The 20,596-nt window shown below is 38.1% G+C and overlaps 1 protein-coding gene across 3 annotated transcripts; it reads left to right on the top strand.

Moving 5' to 3' along the window:
- Positions 1 to 128: 128 nt before the first annotated feature.
- LOC114455726 (uncharacterized) lies at positions 129 to 12,921 on the top strand. Of its 3 annotated transcripts, none has more exons than XM_028437107.1 (9): positions 129 to 394; positions 1,590 to 1,886; positions 3,183 to 3,455; positions 4,187 to 4,288; positions 4,492 to 4,554; positions 4,872 to 5,042; positions 5,458 to 5,478; positions 10,669 to 10,787; positions 10,970 to 11,140. In XM_028437107.1, the coding sequence occupies exons 1-9, from the start codon at positions 349 to 351 to the stop codon at positions 10,991 to 10,993; spliced, it is 1,116 nt and encodes a 371-aa protein (XP_028292908.1). In that variant the 5' UTR covers positions 129 to 348; the 3' UTR covers positions 10,994 to 11,140. The 3 variants fall into 3 exon arrangements, with proteins under 3 accessions (XP_028292908.1, XP_028292906.1, XP_028292907.1); XM_028437105.1 differs by having other exon boundaries at positions 133 to 394; positions 10,669 to 10,821; positions 10,970 to 12,921; XM_028437106.1 differs by lacking the exon at positions 5,458 to 5,478 and having other exon boundaries at positions 134 to 394; positions 10,669 to 10,821; positions 10,970 to 12,921.
- Positions 12,922 to 20,596: the final 7,675 nt, after the last annotated feature.

Here is a 20,596-nt window from a genome sequence, read left to right as displayed (position 1 = left end):
TTAATACTCAAAATTTCAAATGTAGCTGTGTTTATTTATTTCAAATCATTTTGTATTCGGTGACTCTGCCGTTTCAAATAGGCATTTATACTATTTTGAAAGTCCCAAGACCGGGAACTCAGGTGTTTCACACCTGCGTATCTCTAATCTTCACACTTCCGGATTTATTTAAAAACAGTTTCTTACTATTGTGTAACATCGAGTCTCGACTTGTTTTAATTCTAATAATCATCGGACCTGGAATGACAAGACCGACGTGTTTATTCATGTTTGAGCTGAGTCAATAATAGAGTTACTGAAGTAATAATAACACAGGCCGTAACGCTGCAGCTGTCCAGGTTTGCAGAGATGAACTTTGGACACGTCCTGAGTTTCATCGTTACTTTCACTTATGGTGAGTTTGCAGAATTTTACTCATTTGTGTTTGAAAACTTAATACATAGCAGCTTTCAGACGTTACCACTGAGGTGGAATTACTCGACTTAAGTGAAAGCAAAACTGTTTGTTTGTTTTTCTATACAGGCCTATATATCTTAATAAATCGTTCATTTAATTTACAAAAGCATTTACACTGAGGTTAAAAAAAATCTTTAGATTACTGCTATTTTTCTCCAATAATTCATATTCTTTTCAAATAACTTTTCCTTCTTATTTTTAATACACAATAATAACAATTACTATTGCTAATGATAATTATCCTTAATTCACGTTGTGACATTGGCAATAATACATTTTATATATGATTAACAAGTTGCAAATTTTACATATGCATTGAACTTTTTTACATTTGCATGACATTAAATCCTTTTTTATCAGGTTTTTTAAAAAATATATCATAATGACATTTACTTTGTAACATTAGTTGGAATAAATTGTGCTGGACCTTCAAAATAAAGGCACTCTTTTTTTTGTTGCTAATGTTTTTAAATTTATTTTTACAGTTTTTGTATATATGTAATGGCAGTGTCTATCCGTACCGGTGCCGTATCAATAAACCAACATTCTATCTTATCTATTTGGCCAGTTTAGATCACGTTATAGGTCAGTCATTGGCTAGTTTAGGTCACCTGACTAAGACTAATCCTAACCCTAAACCTAACCTTAACCCTAACCCTAAAAATTGTTGCGATATTGGGTTATAACCTATCCCTAACCCTAAGACGCTACGTACTTGTACTTCGGTAACTGTACCAATAGCACCAGGGGTTTAAAAAAAAACAACAAAATGTTAAAGAGGCCATTTCACTCCATTAATTTATTTAATTATCAGTAGCAGTAAGTCATCACCTCACATACTTATCCATCCATTCATTCATTTTCAGACCCACTTTGCTCTATTTCAGGGTCATCATAATATTTGTTTTATCCAGTCAAAATAACTAAAGTGGAGTTCATTTTAATTCCTTATTTATTTTTAATTCTTTTCTATTGTATCTTAAGCAGTCTTTAGAAGTACATTGATAGTTTTGTCATTGTTTTAAGTCTTAAAGTTTTACTTCCCTTTACTATGATTTTAGGCTTTCTTTTCAATAGTAGTAGTACTTAACAGTAGGGCCATGTGTATTCATTCATCTAATTTTTTGTTTTAGTTGCCGGACAGTCTCCAAAATATGCACTCCTGGGGGACAAAGTCAGCTTAAACCCCAAAATCGATGTTTCACCGGAAGGAATACACGTTCTGTGGAAACATAATGGGGACAAAGTGGTGGAGTTCAATGGGCACGAGGAGCGGGTGTACGGCTCGTATGAAAACAGGGTCACTCTCGATTGGCATTCAGCTGACCTGGGCATCGGCGACCTGAGATATGAAGACACTGGAGAATACGAACTGGAGATACACCGCAGCAAAATCCTCCATCGCTCAAAACACAAGTTAGAAGTTATAGGTAGGTTTAAAAGTGCACAAAAAAAGAAGAAAGAATCAGTACCATGACAGAAATGATGAAGAAATAAAGTTAGGGGCTACAATAAAATGAAGAGAAAACTATATTTCGATCATTTTGAATTCTACTTAATTCTACTAGATATTTGTATGGTTTATTACTTTACAGCTGTGACTCACAGTATGTGTTCATTGTTGGACATTGATCCATAGAGTCAAGAGGCCACTGCTCTTCTCGATAAAAGCCATGAGAGAATTTCCAGATAAAAACATTGTGCTAATGTTTAGGTTATTATCATACAACACTGAAGATGTTCTTTTTCTTAAAATATGATATTGCCTTGCAACAATCTAATAATATCAAAAAACTAAATAAATAGTAAAAAAAAAGAGCCTTTTGAAAGCAAAAAATACAAAAACACAGTCTAAGGTCAAAGTTTTTGTTTATTCTCAGCTCACAGGTTAGCAGCTGTGTGTGCACACTAGAGCTGGGCAATTTATCCAGATTGAAGATATATCAAGTTTTCTATTTTGATGATATAGAAAATTACAATATCGCATATATATATATATATATATATATATATATATATATATTATTTTTATTTTTAAGTTTATTTTGTTTAAAATATCAAGGGAGCTTTGTTTTCAATGTCCATCAATGATCATGAATTGGTCTCAGTGTAAAAGAAAGGTGTAAATAAAATGAAAGGTAAAGCTATTTATAAGGTGAGGAAACTTCCCAGTTGGTGCCTATCGCTGGGAACAGGTGACGTTTTTCCCATTACAAAACACCTCATCTTGTCCGTTCATGAAATCCCAGATGGGTCTGATTAAATCTGCAGTACAACCTGTAATACACCAAAAAAAAAAAAAAAAATCCACCTCTGATTAATTTATTATTTAAAAAAAAAAAAAAGAAAGAAATCCAGCCAAGATGCTAATGACACTAACTTCCTTGGGCGATGCAGGTCCTAACTAGCAGTGTAACGTAATAATTGCAACTAATGGTGGTTGTAACTGTTGACACGATCAGACGTTCAACTTCCAATTCACCCCCAGAATAGCTTGGTCACGTAAACATGGTAGCAATGGGTAAATAAAATGAGTTGTAACTTCAACTATAGCACAAACAGGATGAAATCATCCTCTGTACATGTCTTTTCATGAAGAAACACTGCTGTTGACTAGTTCAACTCATACCAGTGCCACTATTTATAGCATGTTTTTTTAAATATACTTGAATGCATCAGATTAAATGATATGTATTTGCTTGCTTTTCTTTATGTTTTATTAACAGAACAGGTGTCCATGCCCACTATATCCTGTGAGATAAATGACGACAGTCGCTCTGATACATCTGAACAGCAGGCCACACTCACATGTTCAGCAAAGACCACAAAGTCTCATCCTGTAACGCACGTGGAGTGGAACTCACACGGAATCCCAGAGCCTGGTCCCAACCTAACAATATCTCTAGGGCTTCAACACAATGAGGAAGTTTACAGTTGCACTGTGAAAAACCCTCTTACTAATCAAACAGCTACATTCACTGCAAAGGAATGCTACGACGGTGAGATTACATTGTGGTTTTGTTTGTTTGTTTTTTTTAGTTGTGTGCTAAATGTGTGAAACCTTATATTCATATCATCCAGGCAGGTACATTCCTTTAATGTTCTCCATTGTTATTTTATTAATTGATATTGTATGTTTGAGATGTGGTATAAGTCAGTGTTTCTCAAATGGGGGTACGTGTACCCCCCTACAGGGGGTACTTGATAGAGAGAAAGTGGAAAATTAACAAATAAAGAGTCAGTCTTGGTCCCACACCAGGTGTGAGACGACCGGAAATGATAAAAACTATATATATTCAGGAGCCACTAAATCAGTATTTTTCAACCGTGGGGTTGGGACCCCATCTGGGGTCGTTGGATTTTAAATGGGGTCGCCTGAAATTTCGGAAAGATGTAGATTTATTTCTTTATTTTTTATTTTTCCTAAATAATTTAAACAACACACAAACTTCAACAACTGTATATATATATATGTGTGTGTGTATATATGTATATACACACAAAATACTGTTTCTACTCACTCATTTACAAAATGATGTTATTTAAAATGTGTGTTATCACTTGTTCATTCCATCATTATTCTCTATAGTTGTTTTTAAATAGTTTTCTAAGCAAAAAAAAGAGAAAGGGGGTACTTGAGCCACAAAAAAGGTTTGAGAACCACTGGTATAAATATTACAAATTAGTTTCAACAAATGCTAATATTGAATTTGTGTGTTTTTTTGTGCAGATACAAGTCAAGTTGTGTGTACGATTGCTGTAATTTGTGCTGCTGTTATCGCAGCCATTGCTGCGGCGTTGGCCGTGGTGTTCTGCAAACTCAAACAGAAAGGTACGGATTATTATTTTTAGTCCAATGCATTCCAAAATAATTAATTTCCAAAGTGATATATTTATAATATTCTCATATGCATCAGTGTGTGCATCAACAACAATGTAGTGTATGCGAACAACACTATTTGTGTACAGTATTTTTAATTAGATGTCTGTATCACCATGTTATTTTAAGTGATTTTTTTGTAACTTCATTTCCAGCGTGCTTTGCAACATACGACAATGAGGATGTGGAAAAACAGCCCCCCCTTCTGAATCCAAATGGTACGACATTATAGGGTCTTCTATAGTCAGATTGTATTGTATGTTCGTTTTGTTTTAAAATAGAATTAATGTGCAATGACATAGTAAAGAATGAATTCAAGTTTACCACATTATATGTTTGAGGGAAGAAAATATAAATAACGTGAATAAGTTAACATGACTCAATGTATAATAGTGAATAATGTTGGTTGTTTTTGTATTTTTATTTACCATCTTGAAGAATTAGCAAGATAAAACAAGACAAATCTATTTATTTAATCGATTTAATCTCTACTTCTTTTTAAAAAAAAATTTTTAAAACTCATTTATATTTCAAGGCTTTGAAAACGAGAAAGCTGACCATGAGGAATGGAGAAATTCACTTCATAATAGGGCAACACTTCCTTCTAATCAGCGACTGAGACATTTGTCCCAGCTGGATGAACAAAGTGACGATTGTGTGAGTGACAAGGAAGAGGAAATCAAGTTAGACCGAGACACGATAAAAGGTAAATTCTGTAAATTATAAACCTGTTGGTTAGGAGGGTTTTATAGACCTGATAAGGCACGTGTGCCGCTTTTGTGAAGTATGTTCCCTTAGCAAAAGGTAGTATACTTGAAGTTCATTTTATTAAGTATGCTTGAGTATAGTCTAGCAAGTATACTATGGACCATGTATTTGTAGCGTACTAGAAAGTATACTTATTTAATACTTCTTCAGACTGAATTGGAACATTTTAGGTTATTAAAGTATACTTTATAAGGTAAATTTAAGTTTACAAAAGTACACTTTCAAGTATATAACAAGAAGAAGAATCAGGACTTTCACTTTTATTTATTGTCATATAGGTTTTCACACATATTTGAAATTTGTTCTCTGCATTTAACCCATGGCGCCGGGGAACGGTTGGGGGACTTGCTCAGCATCCTACAGTGATGGCCCAGGTGAGATTCGAACCGGTGACCCTTCAATTATATATATACTTCTAGTCCACATTTTAGTTTATTAAAGTATACGTAGAGTGTACTTTTATGAACTAAGAATAAGTGTAAGGTTTAGTATTTAAAAGTGTAAGTCTAAGTATTAATGTACTTAGTCTTAGACTATTCTTTATACTTTTCAGTGTAATCTAAGTATACTTCACTATACTTTTTTGGTCAAGTATATAAAATATAATATATAAAAAGTAAACTTTAAGTATACTGCCTCAATTTTAGTATAAAATACAAGTATACTTGTAGTACACTTGAATAAACTACTTTTTGCTAAGGGTTAGATTGAGAGTTACGTATGTCACTACGGTTCTATGAATCCTGGATGACCGCGAGAGGCGGTGCTTAAGCACTGGATGTTCCATCTCGCGCATGCGCAGGTCGAGTAATTATATCAACAAAGTCACCTGTGACCCCTGGATGACCCGGAGAGTCTATATCTACCGGTGTCATTGTGTGATCTGTTCCTGTCAAAATCTTCTCGCGGCAGACGAAAAGGCTTTCTGTCGTTCGTAGGCTAGCTGTCGCCTCCATGTAGGCCTAAAATGCCCGCACGGGGCACAACAGTGTTGAGGGCTCGCCCTTCCCCCCAGAGGAGCCCGGAGGACTGAAGGCAGCCAACTCGATAGGCTGGTTCACATGATGAGGGGGCAACCGCTTGGGCAAAAATGAAGGATTTGGCCTGAGACTCACCCCAGAGCCATCAGCCTTCCAGCGTAGACATGCCTGGCTCACTGACAGAGCATGCAGCTCCCCCACACGTTTTGTCGTTGCCACAGCCTGAAGAAAGGCCGCCTTGAGAGACAGCCACTTCAAATCAGTGTGTCCCAGCAGCTCAAAGGGCGGCTGGGAAATGGACTGAAGGACAACTTGTCCCATCATGGCGACCCATAGACCCAACGCGGTCTGAGTCTCTGAGTCCCTTTCAGAAACTGCTTGACCAGATAGTGTGATCCCACTGTCTGGCCATCCACCTTTGCATGACTGGCCGAGATAGCAGCCAAATACACTCTGAGGGTGGAAGTAGTCCTGTTTTTGTCAAAAATTGACTGCAGGAAACGCAGTATTGCCACCACTGAACATATCCCCAGCACCTCTTTGTGAGAGTCACACCACTTCACAAATAGCCTCCACCTGTTAGTGTAAAGCGCCCTGATGGATGGTGCTCGACATTTTAAAATCATGTTGGCAACTGCCCCATCGCAGGACGCCAAAAGTGGGTCCACAATTAAAGGAGCCACAAGAACAGCTTCAGACTGTGGACTGCCACACAGCACCCATAAGAGAGACGTCCGTCTCGACAACCTCTCGGCGGGAGGCTACCCTCCCTATGGGTACACCTGACATTAAGTATTCCCTCCTCCAGGGTCAGAGGGTAAGGAGACACTGGGCAGACATCCTGACCACCTTGTGTCGGTGGCGGCTGGGGTCTAAATGCAGGCTGTTCATCCATACCTGAAATGGGCGCAGTATTTGAAGCCCCAGTGGTATGACCATGGATGCCGAGGCCAACAGTTTGGCTTAGGATGGCGGAGACTCGCTCTGGAGAGAGGGAGGCCCGCATTACTGAGGAATCCAGCACAAGCCCCAAGTATCTCACAACCTGGCTGGGTACAAGGTTGCTCTTGGCATAATTTACCTTGAGGCTTAGATTGCCCACGTGACTGAGAAGAGCAGCGGTGTCCCTCAACACCTGCTCCCGAGTCGGGGTAATGACTAGCCAGTCGCCGAGATAGGGGAGTATTGAAACTCCGCTGGCCTGTAATGGTGACAGAGCAGCTGCCACACACCGGGTAAATATTCGAGGGGCCAGGGATAGCCCAAACGGCAGAACCCTGAACTGATAAACCTTGTCCATGAACATGAAACAAAGGAACAGTATGTGATGGGGGCAATGGGAACATGAAAGTAAGCATCTTTCAGATCCAACGTCACCAACCAGTCTCTTGCTGAGACAGTCTGAAGGACAACTGAACTGTAATGTGTAACCTCTGGATAGCATGGACAATAACCAAGGGTCTGTGGTCTGCTCTTCCCAGAAGAGGAGCTGCTCCTGGGAAAAGAGTCCGACGACTGGCCCCTGGGGTTCTGGTTTCGCCCCCCTTGCCCCTTTGGGCTCTGGGGGGGCGGCGACTTAGTGCAGAACCCCTTGACATCTGAGCAGATGGACTTGTGACTGCAAGGCGTTGCCAATTTCCTGGCACTGTGACCTGCAGGCCCCTGGGCTGCCCAGACAGACGAGCAGTCGGCCGTGGGTATGGGTGATAAGCACCTATTCCTGCCAAATGTCCCTGCCTAGGAGGGGCATGGGGAGCCTGGCGTAAACTGGCAAACTGCTGCCTCGCTTGGCCAACCTGCACGCTACGCTCCAAGGCCCGCAATGCCGACCGTAAGAGAACGCAGTGTTCTGTGACATGGCTCGGATAGAGGAGATTGTGCCAGCCAGACCTGGCGAAGAGTCAATGTTTTGTCGTCGACATTAGCCTGCCTAGCTTCCTGGTCATAAATGTGAATGTCTGCAATGAGGCATCGCTTAGGGACTGAGCCGCAGGCGACTAGCTGTGAATAGCAAACAACCTACCTGCTATCGTTATCTGCAATTGTGAGAAGATAGAAGGAACAGATCACCTGATGACACCAGTAGATATAGACTCTCCGGGTCAACCAGGGGTCACAGGTGACTTTGTTGATATAATTACTCGATCTGCGCATGCGCGAGATGGAACATCCAGTGCTTAAGCACCGCCTCTGGCGGTCATTAAGGATGAAATAGAACCACGGTTCAAAGCAAAACATGCAATTGAAACAAATTTGAAGATGTTTTTTACGTGTCTATTACAAAATGTCTATTTTTAAATGTTTATGTGTAAGATATCAGGATTTTTTTTCCTGTTTATTAACAATAGAAGAAATAGTATCAAAGTTTATCAATATTGCTCATATAGAAAGTGTGACATGTTAACCAACACCACAAAACGCCTTTTTTTCTCTGAAGTGATTAAAAACATCGAAACAGTAATGGTCCACAGGTCTTTGACTTAAATCTAGAGTGAGTGCACAGTGCACACATTGTCATGCAGAGTTGTAGCCAGATTAGAGATCACACGAAAATGTGAAAGTTATTTTAATCCGAGCATAAAACGAAATATGTGAGCCTGAACAGGACAATCCAGTCCCTGAACATGACAGGACAGATGAGTCAGGGTTTGTCTATCACCGGCTGCTCTTTGTACATTTACCTGTTACCAACCAGTATTCAGATTCAGAAAACTTTATTTATCCCTGAGGGGCAATTTAGTTTCAGTTACATCCTGTACAAGAAAACATGAAAAGACACATACAACAAGGGGAAAAGAACTGTGGGCAGTGCCCCATATTTGGGTGAAAAGTGTCTCACTGTTTCTGACTTTTTATCAGTGCAGAACGCTCTTTTATGGTTTTTATTTTTACAATAATGCCAGTTTTTACTTAGTGTTAGATGTTTATTTGTTCGATTAGTATTAAACAACAGCTTTTTCATCCTGATACAATGTAACTTTATACTACATGATCATACTATTTTAAAATGCAATAGTTAGTGTACTTTTAGGCAAGGCAAGGCAAATTTATTTGTATAGCGCATTTCATACACAAGACAACTCAATGTGCTTTACATGATAAAACATTCAACTGTTTAAAATCAATAAGAACATTTAAAATCATCAGTAAAATCAATCCAAATCATCAACAAACATTACATCAACAACATGACCAAAAATCTCCCTCAATCATATGCAGTAGAGAAAAAAAAGTGCCTTTAACTTTGATTTAAAAATGTTCACAGTGAAGCTGACTTCAGCTCTGCTGGCAATTTGTTCCACTTCTTTACAGCATAACAACTAAAAGCAGCATCACCATGTTTACTGTGAGCTCTGGGCTCCACTATCTGTGTCCATAGATCTGAGAGATCTGCTGGGTTCATACCTGACTAACATGTCACTGATGTATTCTGGACCAAACCCATTCACACATTTATACACCAGCAGCAGAACTTTAAAGTCTATTCTGAGGCTGACTGGGAGCCAGTGTAAAGACTTTAAAACTGGAGTAATGTGCTCTGACCTCTTTGTTCTGGTTAAGACCCGAGCTGCGGCATTCTGAACCAGCTGTAGCTGTTTGATGATCTTTTGGGGGATTCCTGTCAGAAGACCATTACAATAGTCCAGTCTGCTGGAGATAAAAGCATGAACCAGTTTCTCCTGATCTTTCTGAGTCATTAAACCTTTCACTCTGGAGATGTTCTTTAAGTGGTAGCAGGCTGTTTTTGTGATAGATTTGATCTGACTGCTGAATGTAAGATCTGAGTCAATCAGAACACCAAGGTTTTTGACTTGGTCTTTAGCTTTTAAAGATCGAGACTCAAGATACTTGCTGATAGTAGTCCTCTTTTCCTTGTTACCAAAGACAATCGCCTCCATCTTGTCATGGTTTAGTTGAAGGAAGTTTTCACTCATCCAGCAATTTACTTTTTCTAAGCAGTCACACAATACCTCAATGGGACCATAGTCATCTGGGTTGAGTGATAGATATAGTTGTGTGTCATCTGCGTAGCTCTGATAATCAACCTTACAGTTCTGTAAAATTTGTCCTAAAGGAAGTATATAAAGGCTAAACAGAAGAGGTCATACAGTATACGTACTTCTTCACATATTGTCTTTTTGATTGGTAGGCTCTTCCTTGATTTTAGATGAAGTTCTACACCTGCACTGAATGTGTGTGAATATGAATTCAAAGTTTAACCTTATCTATATGGTTTGTTTATTGCTGCCAAACATTATCAGAAGTGAGTGCCTGTACAGTTTATTTAAAGTAACACAATTAATTGTGTTAATTTGAACTCTGACAATAGCCAATATTTTTAAATTGGTGAAATATTGTTGGTTACAAAAAATATTACAAAGCATGATTATTAAGCAAAAAAGTAAGAAAATTAAGAGAGTTTTGATGTGTATTTAGTTGTGTAATCCAGAATTGCAGGGTAGTCAAAGGTGGTGTCAGTGGTAGTTTAACCATTATATTTATACCGATTAATACATGGCTAACTGTCTGTTTCACGGTCAAAGATGCATCTAATCATTTAAATAAGCGTATTTTGTTTTCCAGGGACAAGCAATTCTAAAGGTGATCTTGGAGAGCGTGAACGTTTACTTCACAATAGGTCAACACTTCCCTTCTCTCAGCGACTTGGACATTTGGCTCATCTGAATGAAGAACACAACTTTGTGAGCAACGATGATGAAAAGGAAATGAGAAAAGGTTAACAGCGCTCTCGTAAAAAAAAAAAAAATTTTTACGCAGCATTACTTAAGCCAAGATTCTCTTTAAGCTCTTTCGCTCATCATATACATGTGTTTTTTTACATGCATTATTGAAAGTTTGTTCTGTTTCCTGTTCTCTGTTTCAGGGAAAGAGGAAGATAATGATGTGAAGTCTTATACTGAAAACAACGTCTCTCCTGATGCGCAATCGACGCAAAACTCTGCCAACGCGACTCCCATCGAGGAGGAATTCAAACAAGAGGAATTTGCCCTTTCAGAAAAAGATTATGTTGACATTATAGATAGAAAAAGTGGAGAATCTGACTCTGGCTTGGATGAAGAGAGAGAGTCGGTTATTTTACCCAGTCTTTTAGTGATCGATAAAGAAGAAATAACAGTAGAGGGGCCAAACGATGACGACCAGCAAAAAAGTGATGACGAGCTTTCTGAAGACGAATCGTACAATAAATCGCTCAGCACGGCTGACCGAGATGATACAGGAATAAATCAAACCCTAAATACCAACTATAATATCCCAACAGAGCCTCTTAATGCTGCACATACAGCGTCAGATAATGAAAAAGTAGATATTTTAGACTCAAAGAGCAGCATTCCAGAGGTAGAAGCTACTGAAGAAGGAAATGAAGGCCCTAAAGAAAGCAACTGTAAAGAAGAGGATGATGTCATACCAAAACCTCCTGACGAGACAGGTGGAGAATCCCACTCTGAAGAAGAAGAAGAAGAGGAAATAAAAGCAGAAAAGTTGAAGGAAGAGCCAACTAATCCTGAACATGAATGTGACTCAACTCCTGCAGAAGAGGAATCTGCAACACTGACAGATGAAGATACTCCCCAGCAAAGAGTGGAAAACCTCGGTCATGATGCTGCAAACGGTGCAGATAACCACCTGGAGCTGGAATCTACAAGAAAAAGCTCACTTTCAGACACATCCCAGCAACCCAGGAGTCCCACGCTATCAAAACAAGAGGATATTAACTCGTGCTCAGAGTGCTTTGATGTGCAGGCGGATCAGGAGAGCAGACATAACAGTGTGTCAGACCAAGGGCCAAACAAAGAGGAAGCTTTTATAGATGACGAGGAACTGCAGTGTGGCCCAGAAGAACAAAGGCTGCCTAAAGAGGGCTTATGTGAAAATAAAGAAGGAGAAAAGCAAAATGAAGAGGTTGAATAGGCCCCTGTAACACCTGAACCTTTGAAAAGAGGAAAAAAGAAAGAAAGATAAGAAACATAGGATGTTTTAAACAAGGCGCCAGGGGCAGATCAATGTAAAGTCAGAGGGAAAAACTGTGAATTGATGTCACTCGGAAGACAAATGTTTACTCTGGAATTAGAAAAACACAAAAACTGAATGACACAAGGAGCTTCAGTGGAGAGTGAAAAAAAAGGTTCACATAATGTCAAAGAAATATTTAACTTCACTACACAAGATGATAGAAATCTACACCAGCATATGAGGTTCTTACACTAATCCTGTTATTATTAGGCAACAACAATAACAGTGTGTCCTTATTTTGTTCAAAATGTTATTTGATTGAGCTTAATGGTTTGTATGTTGTCAGATTTTTAGTTTAATTCTTCTAACATTTTTGCACAAATTACAAGTTGATTTTTGCTTTTCTGATATTTTTTCATATTACACTTTTATAGTAAATCTACTGGCACTGATGAGTTCATTGCCAGTTTCTAATCTTTGTGTGGTATTATTTAGAAAACAAAAACATTAGTAATGTAGTCCATTCGCAATGGAAAATTAAATTAGTTTTCACATCAGTGTGACTGTTTATTTGGAATGATAGAAGATTAATACTTTGATTAAATAATAAAAGGTAAGTTTGCGGATAAGAAAACTTATTAGGCTGGTGTAGATTGTAAAACCACTACATTTAAACTAGAAGCTGTAATGACATGTCAATTTCAATAGGGGGCAGTGTTTATCAGCCTTTACAGCTATAGCCATTTGAAGATATACTGGCAGTGATTTGAAATAACTGTTTTACAATGGATTTTTGTTTTATTATTATTTGATTTTAAAGGATTTTTAATTTTACAAATCAAAATAAACATCAGTTAAATGTGAGAAATTGTGTGTATTCATGCAGAAATGTATTTTACATCATAAGAGTTTTGTTATTTTGTATGACGATAAAGACAAGTTACCAAAAGACAAGAAAAATATTTTTTTTTAAATGTATTTATTTGTCACTCCTTATCTTGTACACAAATAAGCTGAAGTTCCCACACTACAGAGAAGCGTCTGAATGCATGCTTGGTTCTGTGGGAGATTTGCTGTTGAGTAGTTTAACCTCTGAGTCACAGCCATGTCTGTGATCTGCTATCAGCTGACCTGCACATTCAGGTCATGAGCAGATAAAACACTCTGTTTTGCAACATTGAATTATTTGTCTAGTGAGTGGGTCACAGCATCTCCAGACGTTAAAGTAAACGTGCAGCAGAAAAAAAAAGAACTGTCCAGGCTCTTTCAATGGAGCTCTAATACCAGCAATATAATTACACAAGCAAATCTGTTGATTGTTTCAATATAAATGTAAAAGCAGAGGAGTATTTTCCAGAGTTGAAATGCCAACTGTTGTTCAGATGGCCCAATCACTCCTCATAATGTAAGCATCGGTTGTTTTCTTTGCCACATCTTGAAGTTACATTACCCTGGAGTCCAATATTCCCTCTGATCTAAACCCATTTGCTTTTTTTCCCCCTGAAGATTGTTTACATCCTTTCCTTTTGGCTCTCATAGAGAAATGGGCCGCCCTCCAGATCTGTCTTTTACACAAGGTTGATTAGCATGCTGGGTTGTTTAAATTGCCTCCTGGAGGGATGATGTGAAATCGAACAATATCCTCTGGCTTTAGAGACAAGCCCTATACAGATCCTCATTTATTGTTATGCAGAGTTACAACAGAACCCTGGTTCTGCTCCACTGGGGAAGTCAGATCCAGGTAAGTCAGAATAAATAGATTAATACCAACTCAATAAAAGTTCTTGGCTTTTTCTGGCCTGTGGTTTCCTGTTGCCATGTGAGCTTACAGTGCCAGCATAATGATGTGGATTCATTGTTAAACCATAGCTGTAACAACAGAATAATTTCCCATTTGTCCTATTAAAGAATATCTTTCGAGGTGTGGTTCGAATTCATATCCTGTGCCCATTGCATTGGAAACAATGGCAAAGCATTGTTGGTCAATGCCATTAAATGTTATTAAGCAAAGCTTTTCCTCCAATGCGATGGTGTTTATAGCTCACCTCAGCCATCATGCTTTTATTTTTCTGCTAACATTTGGGTCATCATGTAAAATTGAAAGTGTGCCCAAGGCAGAGGGAAATATTGCACCCACGTGGCCAGTGACCAGCACAGTAACACGTCCTAATATGCTGCTTATATGCCTGTAAGTGTTACAAATGGGACAGATTAAAGAAGTGCCCAGTAAATGATTGGACTATCCTCCATGAATCACTTCTGTTGCCTGTAATTATGACTCACAATTTTGGGGGACCTTGCTGTGTGGAGAGGAAAGGCGGATTAGATCATCTAAGTTTATGCAGCTATAATGCTGTCATTACCCCACTAATGCAGGAGCTTAGTGTCGACTGCTTGTGTCTGTCAAACGCACCGCTGTTGCCATGTTCATATGTAACATGCTCAGCAAAAACACATTTTATAGACCTTTGCATGAAGGTGTCAACAGTTAAAGCCATGTTTTTGTGGAGCCTTCACCTTAAAGCTGGTTGTGGAGCATGTTTACATATTGGTCCCTGAATGTTTTCTTTGTTGTACACCTGTACTCAGTTGTCAGTCAGTGAGGCAACATTTGCATGTGGGAAATGACTGTATTTACATGTCTTCTTTCTCTATAATGAGGACTCTTTGCCTCATATTTGTGTTATCTAAATAGTATTTACATACTGCTAAGCTTTAAACAGAGCCAGAGGTTAACTAAAGAACTTAACAACTTCTAACAACAATTTCTGTATTTGATCATTGGCCAGGAGATTTCACGTATGGCAGACAAGGGAAAGTGCCCCCCAAAAGTAAACAAACAAAATGGTTAAAAAAAAACACAAAATTACTCAAAAAACACCTGAAATGTCAGGAAAATACATAGAATAAAAGAAAAATAAACAAAATGACAATACAAATACACAAAAAAACCCAAAAGACACACAAAATTGCAACAAAAACACAAAATGACCAAAAAACCCAACATAAAATTACCAAAAAATACACAGAATGAGAGAACAATGCACAAAATGACAAAACTGCACAAAATGACTCAAAAACACATACAAGTCGATGTAAATATGTATATTACCAAAAAATTCCCAAAATTCAAGGAAGAACCATGAAAACGCCCCAAACCCTATATTCTTTCCCATATTAATGCTAAGATTGGTAATTATTCTGAATGCTGATATCATGTGAATAAGGCCCGCGGACCAGACAATCACGGTCTTGTGTCCTCCGCTGTGATAAAAAAGTAGCCATCTTTGTTGTTAGAGTTGTATGCTAGTCAAGAATATAAATAAAGATAAAGGGGCAACAATTAAAACTACATTAAAACCGATACCGATATCAGCCGATATTACATTTTATGGCTAATATCAACCAATAATAACATCCATCGCTGTTTGCAATCTTAAAGCTGCTGTCTGGAGTTTCTGAGTGGGTGTCTCGATGTCCCGCCCTCAACAGCTCCACTTCCTCCCACTGCCTCTACCAATCTACCAGAAGCCACGCCTCTACTTTTCTGCACTCGCAAACTCGGAACATAACAACCGCATCTGGTTGCATTGATATAGGTCTATGGGTCAGGTAAAAGCCACTTTGATTGACAGTCTCAAAAACAGGAAGTTGAAGCCTATTGGCTGGGCGCAGTCGGCGATCGTTTCCATTTGTATGGGGTCTATAGGACAAAGGACAGACTTATATACATTAATGTATATGAATGACCACTGGCAGTAGACCATAGTAAAAGACTAGCTAGGTATTTTTTTTGCATTTAAAAAAAAATCATACATAACCGTAGATTTCTCAGAAACTTTCAGACCCTATAAATATGTAACAAGGTAAAGTCATGCTTAAATATTGTAAACACTGCTTTTGTTACTAGTATGTGTCATGTAAACAGTATTTGGAATAACGGCGTTTAAAATAACAGTTTTTCCTTTAACGTTACTGGACGTTAAATGCGGTGCGTTACATGCATTTATTGAATGAACTGTTATCCAAAAGCACCCCTGGCTTCATATGCAGCTGTAGTGAGGAGGTGGGTTATAAACAAGGTGAGCGGTGATGACTGGCTAAGGCGGAGTCATGTTTCATGGTAGCCAATCAGAGCCAGTGTTTTTACACACGTGCCAGTACACGCGTCACACGAGCGTGGAGCAGTCCGATGAAAAGTTGGCTTTTTTAAGGTGGCGATACAAACACTACTTTAAATTAATTGTGGTCAAAGACAAGAAGTGTACATTATATCCAGGAGTGAGGACTTTGTCCACATCCGTTGTAAACAACTCAAATTTATTGAAGCACCTCATAACGACACACGCACCTAAAAAAATTGAATTCTTTGACATATAGCAACTTTTTTTTTAACAGTAATGCAAATAGTTACTTTACTTGGTAATGAGTTACTATTATTATAGAGTAATTTAGTTACTAACTCAGTTACTTTTTGGAACAAGTAGTAACTATAACTAATTACTTTTTTAAAGTAACGTTCCCAACACTGGGTGTCAACTTGTCCAGCTCTGTTTGTTGGTCCTTTAAAGCAGTGTTTCCCAACCAGGGGAACGTGAGCACATTGCAGGGGGTACGTGGAAAAATTAAGAATATATTTTCAAGATAATAAAAAACATTCTCAGTCATTTCATGTCAGTCAATAAAATGGTACGAGTGCGCTATGACTTGTTTTTTAAATTTAAATGCCTCTTTAAAGGGGACATATTCAAAGAAGCTCCTTTTATGGTAAATGTCATAACAGTTATAATGTATATTAATCTTATAATTATAGGTTAATCATTTGTTTTGTATTTATTTATTTATATTACTTATTATTTTTATTTCTTCTAATTTTTTGCTATTTTCAACTATTATTTTTCTTTAATAACAATACAATCATATTATATTAGTATTAATAATACAAACATTTACTATAATATGGTTTCTTACATTTATCATTTTAATTGCCTTGAAGGCAACATAATTTTATGTTTAATTTGAGTTAAATAAGAAGATAATGCCTGAATATTAATTGTTCAATTTATGAAGATGAAATAAAATGACTTGCGTTGAATATTCAGTTGTTGAACTTTTGGAGAATCATGAACACATATGAGTGAGGGGGTACTCATGGTGTGACAAAAAGGCTCTAGGGACAAGACAAGAAAGGTTAGGAACCACTGCTTGACAGGACTATGGTTCTGTCTTGTATTTGGTTTGTCCTCTGCAGCAGCAGTCTACTACACAATGATGGGAACACCTCTGAGATTTGTTCAGGTAATAAAATAAACACTTTCTGGATGGTGATTTCATAAAATGATCCAGCTATTATCACTCTGTCAACACATCCAGAGACTTCTGTCTCCATAATTATAGTATGATGAATAGCTTTTGAAAATATTCCCCTCTTGCAAAACAGAAACGTGAAAAAAAAAAATCAGAACTCTTATAATTAAGCTTCAAACTTTGCCACCTTAATTCATTGACTGCAGTTTTAAATTAAAATCAGATTTCTCATTCAGTCACCTTTAAAACCCATCCTTTAGGGATTTCATTTGTTTGTATTGGCAAAACATTATTTCTAATCAGTGTCACTGCTAATTTTCTCAGGGGTGTGAAGAAAAACCATGCAAGGCTCATTCAAACGATCAGAGAGGAATGTTTTCTGTGACACATCGGCATGTTTGGAAAACAAATCTCGGAGGGAATCCCTTTGTTTTCCTTTACCGTCATTATTGTGCATGTGATTGTGTAAAAATCAAAAAAACTTTCCCAGAGGCTCTGCTGAGTCCTTTATTCAAACAGATGGCCTGTCAGTGGCCCACACTTATGTGCACATGCACAACTTGACAAAAGTCTCATGTGGCAAAATGGAAAACACTTGCAGCTCGCCGCCTGCTCCATGTTGTCTGATGGGGAGATTGAAACAAAGCCAAACAAAATCCACTGTCTTCAACTCTGAGTTGGTGGATTAGGAGTCGATACCACCAGAGGAAGAGAACTCACTCAGGTGTGTCATCATCACAACACTTTATCCTTGATCTCAGACCCTCACACCTCCTGGTTAAGGAGAAGAACTTGTGATAAACTCACCATGTTAACCTGTACATGTTTATTTTTGATAGAATGATGTTCTGACTCCGATAGAGGGAACTTTTCTTTAAACAGTTACAAAACACCAAGGATTTGGCTGGAAATTCAAAAGAATGCCTTGACGGTAACACTTTACATAAAGTTGTATACATAAAGGCTGACATTATTATGACATGAGCATGAATAAGGTGTCATGAAGGCTGTCATTTAGGCTGATATCCGGAGTTTCTGAGAAATCTACGTTTATTTATGATTCTTTTGAAATGCGAAGAAATACCTTACTAGTCTTTTACTATGGTCTACTGCTGGTGGTCATTCATATACATTAATGTAAATAAGTCCCTCCTTCGTCCTACAGACCCCTATACAAATGGAAACTTCCTGTTTTTGAGACTGTCAATCAAAGTGAATGTGGAACCGTCCACGGAAACAAGGCCGCGCGTCACAACAGCAAACGGGTAAATATGATTTTGGCTCTTACCTGACTCATAGACTTGTATCAATGCGACCTTGTTATGTTCCGTGGAAAAGTAGAGGCGTGGCTTCTGGTAGATTGCAGAGGCAGGGGGAGGAAGTGGAGTAGTTGAGGGCGGGGCATCGAGACGTCCTCTCAGAAACTCCGGATCTCAGCTTTAAGTGTCGTTCGTTAGCTGAGCCCCTAACCGTAACCCTAACCCAACCCCACTAGATCCCTCCACCTAACCCAAAAAACGTCAACATAGCTCCAAAGGCATCATAATTTAGCGAACGACACTCAATGACAGCGTAATGTAAGCCTTAACTTCAAGTAAATTGTTTACCACCTTGATTATGGGCGTGGCTCCTGGAGCTGGTAGGACACTCCCAGTCTATACTATAAAATCTCCGAAGAACGACCTATGCTATGCTAACTAGTTACCCAATACTCACAATACCTCTTTATTCACAGTTTTCTCAATCCAAACTACTAGTTTTTATTGGAGGGGCGGAGCTAACATTGACATAAGCAGCCGCCAAAACGTCACAAACCACCATTCTCAGCCAATAGCAAAACGTCATTGCAATAGCCTGGGTTCAACCCATAGAGGGCAGTCACACCAAAATGAAATACTTTGAATTGTGCAGAGTTTTGCTACAATAAATAAACACTACTTCGTCATCAAATACATTTGTTTTCAGCAGAAAAAAATGGTTTTGGGATTAATTTACTGTTTGAATTCTAATTGGACTGCAGTGGATTGGTTGAGGCTTCTGCTTGAGGTTATCAAAGATAAAGTGGGAGCTTTGTCAACTACGTATTCAATCATCTATATGTTGCTGTTACACTAAAGTGTATAGGATGCAGTGGAAACTGCTCATTATGAATCGGCTGGTTTGTCTCACACTGAGGCATGTTCACAGATTTCCGATATCTATTTGGACACTGAGAGCAAAGCGCAGATAGCATTATGAAAGGAATGGCATTGATCTTTAATCCAACCTTTTACAAACAGCATCAGATCAACCGTAGTGGTGAATGTTTTCGTCATGTTGTCTGTGCTGAGACTGTTTCTAAACCTTAGCGTGATACATTATTAGTCCGTGTTGATTCTGCAGGCAGGACACATCTAGTGCTGCAGGGCTTATTGATCATCCTGTCAATAGTGACACTGTCTATATGTTTAGCACGTATTTCATCCTGTAGGATAATTTAGTGAGTAATACAATCTAATCCTGACTCTATGTGTAATAATCTAATTTTCTCATCTTTTGTTTGTTTGTTTGTTTTATTTCTTAGTAAGTAACCAGCCTTTCTGAAAAATCTCATAAAAACAATAAAATTTTCTTTTGAATTGCTGTTATTACAGTTGTTATCCATTTTTTTATTTTTTTTTTACTTAAAAAGGAACGATCGAGCCATTAAAGGTTTCTGTCTTTTGTAAAAGTCCAACTGAAAAGAGATGATTCATTCATAACATGAATGAATTATTCCTTTAGGTTTAAAAAAAAAAAAAAAAAAAAAAAACGAGGACATTTGCGACTATTTAGGATTTTTATGAACATGAAATGTTCCCAAAACAAGATGTACAACACTCTGCTTTCTTCTGTTGTGGTTGCTGTGGAGACTAAATATCTCCAAATGCTCTCCATATGTCTGGCAAATTCAGTGACCCTTCTTATTTAAACGTGCCAGCGTCGATGTGTTCCACGCTCAGCTGAAGTGCAGAGATGTTGTTTCACTCTGCGTGAATATTACTGCAGTAAAACTTTGAAGAGGTGAGGGAGATGGATGTGGCATTGCTACGTTTAGGAAATCATAAGTTTGCCACCCATTGAATAACCACCATGGCCAGTGTGATGATGTATTTGTGCTGTGGGAAACAAACGGCTTTCTCAGTCAAACAATGCAGTTTTTGTGACTGCTGCAGCCAAATGGTGTGATTGTTTGTTTGAGTGTGTGTGTGTG

This window comes from Gouania willdenowi, chromosome 21 (assembly GCF_900634775.1).
Source record: "Gouania willdenowi chromosome 21, fGouWil2.1, whole genome shotgun sequence".
Taxonomy (NCBI): Eukaryota; Metazoa; Chordata; class Actinopteri; order Blenniiformes; family Gobiesocidae; genus Gouania; species Gouania willdenowi.
The sequence above is the reverse complement of the archived record's forward strand: the minus strand, read 5'-3'. Positions and strand labels throughout refer to the sequence as shown.

Excerpts from the sequence above, each read along its gene's own strand:
- LOC114455726 (XM_028437105.1), top strand. The coding sequence starts at position 349 with ATGAACTTTGGACACGTCCTGAGTTTCATCGTTACTTTCACTTATG. Across the intron at positions 4,289-4,491 it reads CTGCAAACTCAAACAGAAAG|CGTGCTTTGCAACATACGAC; the intron begins GTACGGATTATT and ends CTTCATTTCCAG. Across the intron at positions 5,479-10,668 it reads ATCCTACAGTGATGGCCCAG|GGACAAGCAATTCTAAAGGT; the intron begins GTGAGATTCGAA and ends TTTGTTTTCCAG.